This window comes from Geotrypetes seraphini, chromosome 7 (assembly GCF_902459505.1).
Source record: "Geotrypetes seraphini chromosome 7, aGeoSer1.1, whole genome shotgun sequence".
Taxonomy (NCBI): Eukaryota; Metazoa; Chordata; class Amphibia; order Gymnophiona; family Dermophiidae; genus Geotrypetes; species Geotrypetes seraphini.
This window is the reverse complement of record NC_047090.1, coordinates 165,251,162-165,264,781: the sequence shown is the minus strand read 5'-3', so window position 1 is coordinate 165,264,781 and position 13,620 is coordinate 165,251,162. Positions and strand designations below refer to the sequence as shown.

Genomic DNA, 13,620 nt, shown 5'->3' with positions numbered 1-13,620 from the left:
CAGAGACAGAGAAAGTATGGGGCAGGAATTGGGACCTGAATCCTTTTCAGTATGAGCAACTTCTTAAGCCAGCAGCTCGCGCTGGCCTGGCTCCCCTCTGAAATCACTTTTGGGTCGAGGAGCCAGGAAGTGATGTCAGAGGACTACCCTCGCTATGCACTTGCCTGTTTGATTAGATTGTAAGTTCTACAAAGCAGGGACTGTCTCTTGAATGTTTTAATGTACAGCATAGCATACATCAAGTAGCGCTATAGAGATATGTAGTAATACCATGTAATCTATAGTATAAGTGCGTGTGGCAGACATGCTGACGACCCACCTATGTGAATGCCCCTTGCATTTGTGCACTGTGCCACTTTTGTGTGACTTTACAAAACAGCACTCAGTCCCTTTGCTGCCACGTACACGCTAAAGTGTACAATTACCCCGAAAAATTTAGTAATCTGTAAATTTATGTGCACAAGGTGCAAAAAAATGCAGGCATCCGGTTTACGGCAGCCATTCCCAACTCAGTCCTCAGGGCACATCAAGTCCCAATGGGTTTTCAGGATATCCACAATGAATATGCATGAGTTTAGATTTGAATGCAAATGAGGCAGCGCATGCAAATCTCTCTCATTCATATTCACATGGATATCCTGGAAACCCGATGGGACTAGGTATGCCCCGAGGACCGTGTTGGGAATGGCTGGTTTATGGTTTACTTAATACACCCCTTTGTGAGAACACAGCAGCGAGGTCTACATTCTAAGGTCAAACAATTTTATTACAATTTTTGCATAAATTATAAACAGATAAGACTGTTATACACCAATGAACTGAAAATAACTATCATCTCTTCCAGATCCCCCTCTCCATCCCAGATTTAACAGAACAAAACAGTAAATACCGGTAAATATATATTCTTTAGAAGGCCTTGGTTCTTATGGACCTCTAAGCCCTCAAAATCCCTTACCCACCACCCCTTCCCTGCCTTTCCCACAATGCTCCAGGAGACAGTCACACCAGTACACCTCTATGAACAGCTCCAGACCATTCCAAATTATATCAAAAGGCATTGAAAATAGGGCTTCTCCCAAGTGGGGTCAAAGATTGTATATAAATGTTCCAGATCTTCAAAAAAGTTTCTTACATTTGGGATAGCCATGAGCCATGTGCTTCCCTTATTGCAATCAACAAATGTAATTGATTTCTACATTACCAATATGTAAGAGGTGGCTTTAATGTCCAAGATGGCAAGATGCAATTTTGTGCTAGAAAAGAGGGTTACAGTCCGTTCTCGTTATTTGCCCGTTCCCGATGCATCATTTTCCATATCCGTGGTTGCTCATGAACTTTCAGACTTGCTCTAAAAACCCCAAAAAATCCCCCAGCTTTCTTTGCTTTCATTTTCACTTTGCATCTAAGGTTCACTTATAGATATGGCCCCTCCCCCCTAGTGTCCAGAGAGTGAATTACAAGCATCTACAGCGCTGTCCCATGCAGGAACCTAACCCTATTTTCTCAATAGGATCCACTGTTCACTTTCTGCGATTTTGAGGTGCAACTCGTACTGCTGGACAGAGCCTAGCCTCTATTTTCCCCTAGACTCAACATTTCTTCATTCGTAATTTCGCGGCTCGTGTACATTTTCAGGAACCGTACTACCGCTAATAACGAGAATGGACTGTACATTCTAAAATGCTTTATATCAGAAAGAGAAGAGGAACTTCACAATCCAATAGGAAAGGAGAAGAACATCAGAGAAGAACAGTTACAGAGCAGCCCTTCATGTGAATCCAAGTACAACGTCAACAGGTACTAATGTCTTTATAATCAAAAGGAAGAGCGAGTTAACACACGAGAGAGCAGAGAGCATAAAACGCAGGAGTCAGTAATGCCAAAACCTGTTGAGTGAAGCCATACAGGCAAACAACCATGCTGCAGCGTAGAACAACCCCCATGCCGACAGCCAGTCCCAAAAGACACAATTTCCATTTTTATTGCTGGGCAAATGTTGCCAGTGCACTCGTCTGTACTGCAAATTCTTTGCATTTTTGTCTGACTTTTATGAGGACTGTTGGTTTATGGCCAGCAGGACAATGCATTGTTGGAGGGCCCATATTGATGCCAGGATCTAAGGTCCCATCTATCTGCTGGCGACAATTTATTGCAACCCAGCGGCTCGCAGGAACAAAAGCCGTGACACCAGTGGCACTTGCATAAAGGCAGACCCCGAGGATTTACAGGCGGGCACCGGGCTTCACGCAAGCTGGACTCAAGAAGTCTCACGTCAGCATACCAGGCTTGGTGCCCACTGCCCACAGACTGCCTTTTATTTCCACCAAGTCTACCAGGACAGGCTTCGTAATGCAGTGAAAGCATTTGAAATGTAAATGGGACTCATTTGAGGGGGGAAAGTAACTGTACTAATTTATTTGGAGCTGGAAAATATGGCTGAAACTCCCTTGCTCATTTTCTCTCTTTCATTTATATGGTTATTTGAAATTTGATATACTGTTCTTCACACAATGAGCCTATTGAGCATAAAGCAAAAAAAAAAAAAAATGCTTATTGTATATATGTTTATTAAAATATTTGTATAGGTACAAGATCCTTTATCCGAAATTCTAAAAACTGAAAAGCTAAAAAAAAAAAAAATAAAAAAAAATCGAGGGGTCCTTTCACTAAGGCACGCTAATCGATTTAGCGCACACTAAGGGCTCCTTTTACGGAGACGCATAAGCAGTTTAACACACGTAATATCGCGCGCTAGACCGCCGGCCGCGCTAGCCACTACCGCCTCCTCTTGAGCAGGCAGTAGTTTTTCGGCTAGCGTGGGGATTATTGCGTGATTAAAAGTCACACGTGGCTTAGTAAAAGGAGCCCTAAATGCTAAGGCGTCCATAGACTATAATGGGCTTCTTAGCATTTAGCTCTTAGCACGCGTTAATTCCCTTAACGCACATTAAAGCCACAACGCCCATAAGAAGGCCCTCTGCTGCTTGGTAAATTCACCCCCCCCTTCCCCGCCTTAGTTTTAAATTTTTGCTGGCATCTAATTTTGATGTCTATAAAACGCATTGCTGCTTTAAAAGAAAAACTAGAGACCATATTGAAATACTATGAAATATTACCTTGGAAATAAATTTTTTTTTTTTAAACCCATAATGGAAATTGTCAGTCTTTTCATGCCCGTTTCAAGCACAGCAGCACCAAAAAAGACCCACCACCTGGGCTGAGAAAGCAGACTGCGCAAATCTAAAATACAATTCAACTGAAAAGAAAGCACTTGTGTGTCAAGCATGAATGTTATACCTGAGGGAAATGCCTTGGCAAACTGTTGCAGCCAGTGAGCTAGGAAGGAAGAACAAGATATCAGGAAAAAAAAAAAGAAAAAAGGACACCAAGCAAATATTTTAGTCCTTTTTTGAGTAGCATTTGGAAAATGAAAATTGCTCCCAGGAACCCAAGCTGGCACGAGATACCCAGAAGCGTCGTCGTGAATTTCTGATTTTGAAACTGGGAGTTATTGCCCTTGGAGCTTCCTTCTTTTTAAGACACCCATGTAAATGTGTGATATTATATCAAAAGCAAAAATAGGTCTTCTTTGACCCTATACAGCTGACAACCTTTCTGTCAGCTGCACACCTGAAAGCTGGGACAATGACATCATGAATGCTCATTGTTTAATTTGATCACTTCCTCCAGCTAACTATATCCCTTTTTTTCTTCTTCTTTATATTTCAACGATTCTTTTTGGCTCACTGCTTCACATCTTGGATCCATGAACTGAGAACTTGAGGAGGAGACTATGATTACTTCTGCTGTGATAGTGATTAATGTTGCTTTGGAATTTTATTTTTCTTTATTGCTTCTCCTTTCTGTACAAGTGTATACTTGATGTGTTTTTGAAAATTGATAAATAAATAAATAAAAAAAAAGGAACCCAAGCTGAAATGGGGCTTGAAATTTTAGGACTCCTTTTACTAAGCTGCGTGACGGCTTTAACGCGTGGGACAGCGTGCGCTACAGTGCTGCGTGCGCTAGACCTTAACGCCAGCATTGAGCTGGCGTTAGTTCTAGCCGCGTAGTGCGCAGCGTGGCACGCGGTAATTTCCTGCGTGCGCTAAAAACGCTAGCGCACCTTAGTAAAAGGAGCCCTTAGTTTTGTTCTTAGAGTTTTGCGGATGGGTCATCATCCTCGCCACCCCATCCACCCATTAGGAGGCGTGGAGCCACAAAATATTTCTGGTCTGGAAATATTTGTGCTTTGTTCAGGGTTTTATGTCATCACGGAAGTGATTGCTCTTAAGGGCGCAAACTCTTTTTTTTTCTTTTCTAGAAAGAATACATGCCCGCTCCACGCTCTTATTGGCAAAAAAAAACCCCCAAAACAAAACAAAACATACAAAGGGGTAAATTCTTTAATGACGTCTACCCAAATTCCATGCCCAACCCTAAATATGTTAATTGACTTTAACTGGAGTTTTAATTTGAAAACACCATTAAAAGTCAATCTGAAAAACATTCATTTAACTTTTTTTTTTTTTAGTTCAAAACTTTATTGATTTTATGATAATGCAAACAGCAAAACAGTACAATGTGAATATGCTTCAATGTGATTTGATTTAACTTTAATTGAAGTTGCATGCAGAATTCAGAGCAGTGCCTACCGGAGCATATCACTAGCGCGCCTAATGACGCCTAAGTCAAGTTAGACGCTGGTAGGCACGACTGTGAAAACGACGCCTAGCAGTTTGATATTCACACCGAGTAGCATCTAGGAGTTAAGCGCTGTTTGTAGAATCAGGCCCAAAACATGTTTTCTGCTTATTTTCATTTGCCAGACATTAAATGGCACAGGATACATCATTGATATAGCTTATGTTGTTTCAAATGACTGTACACCCCTGTCCTTTATCACCTATATGGCAACAGGGCTTCAATTTTTAATTTCATGTGCACAAAGAAAAACAAAATGAATTTCCGTTCCTCTTGGGCATATCCATCCAGCAACACTGTTAGCTGCATCCTAAAAGGTATCGCAACTATGGGATGGGCTGTCCATAAACAACATGTGATGTAACGTAGTAAATGACAGCAGATAAAGACCTATATGCAGTGGAATAGTAAGGGGGGGGGTGGATCACCCTGGGCACTGGAACATCTCGGCCCTGCCACACCACACCCCGCTTGTGCCATCCCTCCCCTCCCACCTCCATAGATCTTCGCTAGCGCAAGCAACTTCTCCTACCTGCTGCTGGTGCCAGCCTGGTTTCCCTCTGAATCATTTCCGGGTCAAAGGGCCAGGAAGTGATGTCAGAGGGAAATCCAAAGCTAGTGCGAAGAGCATGCTGGAGAAAAGCCACTCACACTGGCAAATATTAAGTCTTAAGGGGGGGCCCACACATTTTTGGCTTGCGAGCTACTTTTAAAATGACCAAGTCAAAATAATCTACCAACAATAAAATGAAAAAAAAAAAACCAACAACACAAAGCAGAAAAAATGTTAATTATCATTTATATTCTGGGTTTGTTTGTTTTTTCAAAGAGGTAAAGGCAGATGACTTTAAAATATGCAATTTCACCTGAGTAACAACTATAAAAAAATTGACAAATATACCCCATCCCCTTTTACTAAACCACGATAAAGGTTTTTAGCACAGGAAGCTGCACTGAATGCCCTGCGCTGCTCCCAACAGTCATAGGCTCCTGTGCTAAAAACCGCTATCACGGTTTAGTATAAGGGGGTCCAAAGTGCAAAATATAGACAGCAGATATAAATTTGGACTAATTTTGATCACTAAATTTAAAATAAAATCATTTTTCCTACCCTTTGCTTTCTGGATAATTACATGAGTCTCTGGTTGCACTTCCTTCTTCTGACTGTATAGCCAATATTTCTTTCTTTCTGCCTCCTGCATGCTTCCTCTCCTGCATACCTCATTCCATTCCCCAACCAATGTCTCTCTCTGTCCCTTCATGAGTCCAACTTTTTCTTTCTCTCTCCCTGCCCCCCCTTTCTTTCTTTCTGTCTTTCTTTCTCTCTCCCTGCCCCTTTCTTTCTTTGTCTGTCTTTCTTTCTCTCTCCCTGCCACCCCTTTCTTTCTTTCTGTCTGTCTTTCTCTCTCTCTTCCTGTCCCCCCAAGCCACCGCTGCTGATTTCTCCCTGCTTCCCTGATGCCAGGCCAGGTGCGTACAAGTGACGGGCCCACAAGCATTCCCTCCCCCAACGTCAATTCTGACATTGGCGAGGAAGTTCTGGGTCAGCCAGGCAGCAATTGGCTGACCAGGAACTTCCTCTCCGATGCTAGAATTGACGTTGGGGGAGGGAAGGTTTGTGGGCCCGGCGCTTGTACGCGCCTGGCCTGGCATCAGGGAAGCAGGGAGAACAGAACGCAAAGGCAATGCGAGTCCATCGCGGAGCCCAGGATGAGCTCCATGATCAACCCGCATTGCCTTTGCGATCTACTGGTCGATCGTGATCGACCTTCTGGGCACCCCTGCCTTAAGCAATATCGCTTATAAAAATGTTAAAGAACAGGCCCAAGAACAGAATCTTGAGGCACACCACTTATAACATCTCCTTCCTCAGAGCGATCTCCATTGACCAATACCCTCTGTCGTCTTCCACTCAACCAGTTTCTGACCCAGCCCGTCACTTTGGGACCCATCCCTAGGGCACTCAGTTTATTTATTAGACGTCTGTGTGGAACACTGTCAAAGGCTTTGCTAAAATCTAAATACACCACATTTCGTGCACTCCCTCTACCCAATTCTCTGGTCACCCAGTCCAAGAAATTGATCAGATTTGTCTGACGAGACCTACCTCTAGTGAATCCATGTTGCCTCCGGTCCTGTAATCCACCGGATTCCAGAAACTTCACCATTCTCTGCTTTAATTTGCTTACCACAGAAGTCAAACCAGCCTGTAAGTCCCTACTTCTTCCTTACTTCCACTTTTGTGGAGAGGGACCACATCCGCCCTTCTCCAGTCCTTCCGTATCACTCCCGACTCTAGAGAAGCATTGAAAAGGTCATTCAGCGGAGCCACCAGAACTTCCCTAAGTTCCTTCAGCACCCTCAGACGTACACCATCTGGCCCCATCGCTCTGTCTACCTTTAGAAAATCGATCAGGGTCTACAAGTGCTCCATCCCTATTCACGTTTGTCTTCTGCGGTCCTGCATCCGGTGCTTCAGCAATGAATATAGAACAGAAATATTTGTTTATGTTTATTAAGACTTTATATACCGCATAACAGCCTAAAAGGATCAAAGCGGTTCACAATACGCAATTTATATTCATCAAGAAAAGAACTCCATTAAAAATAGAAAAGGAAAGATTAAGAACAAAAGTTAAAAAGGTTTTTTTGTTAAGCAATTCAGCCTTATCTTCATCAGCTTCTACATATTTCTCCCTTTCACTTTTGAGTCTCACAATGCCACTTTTGCAGTGCGCTTCTATATCACTGATATATCTAAAATATGTCTTGTCTCCCTGTTTTTACCATATCAGCTATTTTTTTCTTCCATTTTCTTCCATTCCAATATCTTCTCGCACATCAAGCAGCATTATGGGGTAAAGACCTGGAACATCTACTTTTGCCTACTACTTATGGGGAATTTGGAAAAAACCTAAAAACATATCTGTTCCTGAAGTATTTAGGTAACTGACCTGTACAATCTTAGTCCACAATATCTGATCTCTAGAGCTGTTAATCGTTAGCTTTTAACTTTGTTAATTCTACCCAATTTGTAGCATCTTTTAATCATTGTAAACCGCATAGAACTTCAAGGTCCTGCGGTATATAAACTGTTATTATTATTATTTGTACCTTTGCTTTCCTAACTACTCAACCAACCTCTCTTAACTTTCCAGATATTTTTGCCTCCGTCATAAAAAAACTCCATTCAAACTAACATCGCTCTTGATTTATTAATTTATAGTCAATCTGTTGATTTATTAATTTACAAGAGCAATGTTAGTTTGAGTAGAGTTTTTTAATGACCGAGGCTGTGTCTTCTTCTTCAAATATCTATTTGAAGTTAGATTGTCCTCAGGATAGACTGTTTTACTCTTATCCTGTGTGACACTGAGGCCTTTTTTTCCACTTCTTCCTGTTTTGGATCAGTCCCTCTCACTGGCTGTTAATTTGAATGTATTACTTTTTGATTTTTGAACTTTAATTTTACATATCCCAAGCTACTTTATTCAAGAAGCAAACAGCTAGTAAATCAGCCCATTATATAAGATGATGCCTCATGATCAGGCCACCATGGTAGTAGCTTATGTCGGTGCTTCTCAGCCCTAAGCAGTTAGATGTTCAGGATCATCAGAATAATACTGAGTCAGACCAATATCCTGTCTTCACGGTGGCCAATCCAGATCAAAAGTACCTGGAAAAACCCTAAAGAGTGGCAACATTCCATACTACCGATCCAGGGCAAGCAATAGCTTCCGCAACGACTGAAATCCTCACTATTCGGATTCAACACTAGGATGGCAGTAGGGTTTTCGAAGTCATCGATATCAATGATTCCAACAACTGTAGATCTGGCTTCAGTCCATCTCATCGCCTCCTAAAGTAGTGTAGTTTGTCTATTTACTTCTGTATCATTTGTCCAGAAATAAACACTAGTAGACAGCTTAAATTCTTTTTACTTATCGTTTTAATGCAGTGTAAGATTCTAGCCTTAAACGAGGAAGGATGCCATATGTGAGCTTCCCCATGAACCCTTGAGAAAGCCTTTTGGGCGAAATGGGTCCCATCGGGGCATGCTAGAGACCCTGCATTAAAACGATAAGTAAAAAGATAAACTACACTACTTTAGGAGGAAATGAGATGAGCTGAAGCCAGATCTACAGTTGTTTGAATCATTGACATTGATAGCCCTACTGCCATCCTGGTGTTGAATCCGAATAGTGAGGATTTCAATCATTACGGTTGTTTCCATTTGGCCTCACTTCTTCATCTTCTATAGTTTTCTAGTGTTTACCAAGCAATAGCTTCCCCCATGTCTATCTCAATAGCAGACTATGGACTTTTCCTCCAGGAACTTGTCCAAATCCTCTTAAAATTAGCGACATTAAATTGCTTTTACTGCAGGAGCTTGAGATTTCTTGGCATACATAGCAGCAGTGGCATAATAAAGGGGGGGGCTGGGGGTGGTTCACCCCAAGCATCATCTTCGTGGGGGCTCCGACACCCATCCTCCTCTCCGCCTCCCGCTCCTTCCTGACCCCCCCCCACCAGGTGCATCCCTTCCCTACTACCTCTTTAATTTTCCTGGCATGAGCAGTATCACCAACGTGCTGTCTGCGTCGGTATCAGCTCTCCCTCTGATGTCTCTTCTTAGGCGCGGGACCTGAAAGTGACATCAGAGGGAGAGCTGACACAACGCGGTCAACAAGTTCGTAACGCTGCTCGAGCTGGGAAAATTAAAGAGGTACAGGGGAAGGGAAGGGGGTGTGCATGTAGCAGGGGAGTGACCTGAAGGAGCACGGGGGTGGGGGGGCGGAGAAGAGGGACACCACCACCCCAGGCGCTATTCACCTTCGCTATGCTACTTCACTGAAGACTCACTTTCTCTCATGCGCATTTATATTGCCAAAATTTCTGAAAACCTAAGTGGCTAGGGTGTGTCTGCAGGAAAGGTTATGTATTTCAATTATTTGGTGTCAGGTCAAAAGTGCGCTGCGACAAAGGCGCGCCCAGACAATTGAGCACAGCGCGGAGGTGCGCGCCACTCTAAATTACTGTTTCTAGGGCTCCGACGGGGGTGTGTGTGGGGGGAACCCCCCACTTTACTTAATAGACATCGCGCCACGTTGTGGGGGCGTTGTGGGGGGTGTGGGGGGTTGTAACCCCCCACATTTTACTGAAAACTTCACTTTTTCCCTGTTTTTAGGGAAAAAGTTCAGTTTACAGTAAAATGTGGAGGGTTACAACCCCCCGAACCCCCCATAACGCCGGCGCGATGTCTATTAAGTAAACTGGGGGGGTTCACCAACAAAACCCCCCGTCGGAGCCCCTAAAAACTGTAATTTTGTGCGGCGCACGCCTCCGCGCTGCGCTCAATTGTCAGCGCGCGCTTCTGTCTTTCGCGCCGTTGTCTATGAACCCAATTATTTAATTCAGTGCTTATCAGTCTTTGTGTGGCCCTTTTTGCATGCCTGCAGAAAGCGTGTGACCTCTGGGTCTTGTGGAGGACCCATCCGGGTCATGACCCCCAAACGGAGGTTTCACACTGCACAGTTTGAGAAGGTCCAGTTTCATTGTCCTGAATGCAAATATGGCAAGCTCAAGAGCTGGCTCTCTAGGGAACGTGGTTCTTCATTGGCCTTACTAGTCCAAAATACCCGGGAAAAGCCTATAAAGAGGCTAAAGGGCTGAAATCAAACAGAGACAAGGCAATGTTAATGAAATGCTATATTTCTCCCTCAAGACCATGGTGCTAAAACCTTGTTGGTCTCCATCCTCCATGTGGCAGTTTAACACTGACAACATTCAAGTTAGCCAAAATAGTCTTTTGGACAGGTTTAATTGTTTGCTTGTTTTTTAAAATATAGCAGAGCCAAGCTTTAGAATCTTAGCATCTACTAACTACTAATAATCATTTCTATAGCACTAGATAGATAAATGCAGCGCTGTAGGGATTGCGTGCAGGCACTTTCTCTGTCCTTAGTGGACTTGCAACCTAAGCTTTTTGGATCTGGGTTCAATGGAAGGTTAAGTGGCTTTGCCCAGGGTCACAGGGAGCTGCTGCGGGAATTGAACCCAGTTCCTCAGGATCTCCGTCTGCTGCTGTGCTAACCGTTAGGCAAAAATCCTCTGCTCCCAAGGCTGCCTTTTCTGGATCACTATTCAGGGTCTGGATTGCTTTTATCTATTTTTTTTCCCCCACAGCAACAAATAATCCATGACCAGAATCCAGAAAAATAAAGTGACTCCCCCTCTCCACCATCGCTAAATTCTTAGCTGCGATACCGGCTTTTAACATCAGAATCCAAAATCCAGCCTAGGGGCTTTTATACGCTATTGCTTTCATTTGTGCCATTCCACATACAAATTCCCTCAAAGCCTCCACTGCGACGCCCTGCAAGCTAACCTTCTCTTGGATATGAATCCTCATTAAATAAGATGTGAATTCTAACCAAAAGATGAATAAAACCTCACCTGAAAGTCACAGTGCAGTCACACAAGCAGGCAACCTATCAGTAGCTCTCTACATGGCTATTTTTAAATCACCGGAATACTTAACTACCATTCTTTAAATAATTAAAATAAAAGAAGAAAGGTCTTTCTGATGGGAGCAGAGTTCTGCTTCAGCTGGATAAAATGTTAAAAGAAAAATTGCAGGCTTTGTGCACTGGGGCTGTGTCAGGGAGCAGAAAGGTTGTTCTTTTTCGAATTTTATTTCTCCTTGGGAAGAAGAGTCTTTCCAGAGCATCTGGTCAGACCCCACCCCCTTAGAAATAGGTCATGAAGCAGGTCTTTAAACAGAAACACTAATGAGCACAGACAGAGACCCTTCTTTCCCAGCTCCTCTCTCTCAGACACAAAGCTGGATTTCAAAGCTCACCGGTCTCACTTTCATCTGCTGGATCTGGTTTCTCTTCATGAACGAGAGCTTGGGCCACGTGTTTAGAGACTGGAAGGAAGCCAGGGACACTATCTTTCCAAACCATTAGTGAGAAGCTAGGCCTTACAGCCCATATTCTTTGCTTTGGGGGCCTCGTACATGGACACTGATGGTCCTAAAAAGATTGCTTGCGTGCAGGCTCAGAAGCTGGCCACAGGGAATCGATATTATTCACAATTTGGACATTTCTTATGGGTGTCGTTAACCCACTTCCTCTCAAATTACCAACTCCAAACAATGAGCCTATCAGGCCACTGCTTGAGAGGGTACAGTTTCCCAGCTAGACCAGTAGAGAGCTGGAGGGCCTCTGCGGCATGAAAATGTGTGTTCTTTACATTCCAAACTACATGAAAAAGAGTGGCCTAGGGGATCTGTCTAATTGGAATCTTAGGCCACGCCCAGCACATCCCAGAATGCACTGGGAGACAGACCTAAGATTACAGTTGGCCCAGGTGCCTAAGGTCCCTCCTACAGAAGAGGCCTTAAGTGCCTGGGCCAATCAGGGCCTTAGGCCTTAGACCCCTCCCCGGTGTCCCAAGATGCACCAGGAATGGGCAAGACCACCATTCCAGCGAAGGCGGGCCTGCTGGCTGGACGCAGGAAGAACCCAGACGGCCATCTAAAACAGGTTAGAGGGGGGTCTGGATGGGGTTGGGGGAGGATCCTGGTGGGGCATCTCTCCTGCCACAATTGTTGCAGGGGAGGGGGAACGGTTCCACAACTCTCTAACCGGCACTTATGACTGACACCGGTTAGAGAATTGTGCTTCTAGGCGAAGGACTGATCCCTCCCATGCCTAAAAGGTCTTGTTTTGGACATTTGGGACTTGGGCAATTTTTTTTTCCGAGAATAGGGCTTAAAGATAGATGTAGTGGCAGTCTGGGCGATTAAACGTTTGAATGTACAAGGTAGGCCATTCTTGGGAAAAATAAACCCCCCACACATTTTGGACGTTATTCGAGATTTCCCAAATGAATATGCATGAGATCAATATGCATACAATAGAAGCAGTGCAGAAAAATAGATCTCATGCAAATTCACTGGGGAAATCCTGAAAACCCGACTGGATTACGGATCTCGAGGGCCGGAGTTGGGCACCCCTGCCTTAGGCCAAAAAGGAACTAAGACTTTTTTTTATTATTATTATGCCCTCCACGTGTGACTATGAAAATATTAAAGCCTGACCTCCTCACCATCAGCCACTAGGCCTATAAAGCACAGTTACTTACCGTAACAGGTGTTATCCAGGGACAGCAGGCAGATATTCTTAACACATGGGTGACGTCACCGACGGAGCCCTCGGTACGGACCTTTTTAACTAGAAGTTTCTAGTTGGCCGCACCGCGCGTGCGCGAGTGCCTTCCCGCCCGACGGAGGAGTGCGTGGTCCCCAGTTAGGATAAGCCAGCTAAGAAGCCAACCCGGGGAGGTGGGTGGGACGTAAGAATATCTGCCTGCTGTCCCTGGATAACACCTGTTACGGTAAGTAACTGTGCTTTATCCCAGGACAAGCAGGCAGCATATTCTTAACACATGGGTGACCTCTAAGCTAACAAAGAGGGAGGTGGGATGGTTGGCCATTAGGAAAATAAATTTTGTAACACAGATTGGCCGAAGTGTCCATCCCGTCTGGAGAACGCATCCAGACAGTAGTGAGTAGTGAATGTGTGAACTGAGGACCAAGTGGCCGCCTTGCAGATTTCCTCGATGGGCGTGGAGCGGAGGAAAGCTACAGAAGCAGCCATAGCTCGGACTCTGTGGGCCGTGACAGTTCCTTCCAGTGAGAGACCGGCCCGAGCGTAGCAGAAAGCAATACAGGCAGCAAGCCAATTTGAAAGTGTCCGTTTGGAGACAGGACGACCCAAACGGTTGGGGTCGAAAGACAAAAAGAGCTGAGGGGCTGTTCGGTGAGCTCTGGTACGATCAAGATAGTAAGCAAGGGCACGCTTACAATCCAGTGTGTGCAACGCCTGTTCCCCAGGATGCGAGTGAGGC

At 44.3% G+C, this 13,620-nt stretch overlaps 1 protein-coding gene across 5 annotated transcripts in view; it reads right to left on the bottom strand.

Annotated features, from left to right (window-relative positions):
• CCDC85C (coiled-coil domain containing 85C) overlaps positions 1-13,620 on the bottom strand; it is a 249,335-nt gene that overhangs the window by 51,819 nt on the left and 183,896 nt on the right. For 2 of the 5 annotated variants that reach the window (XM_033952299.1, XM_033952300.1), the window contains exon 3: positions 3,298-3,336. The exons of the other annotated variants lie outside the window; for them this stretch is intronic. In XM_033952299.1, coding sequence (XP_033808190.1) covers positions 3,298-3,336 — 39 coding nt within the window. The remainder of the gene's footprint in view (positions 1-3,297; positions 3,337-13,620) is intronic. 5 annotated transcript variants of the gene reach the window in all.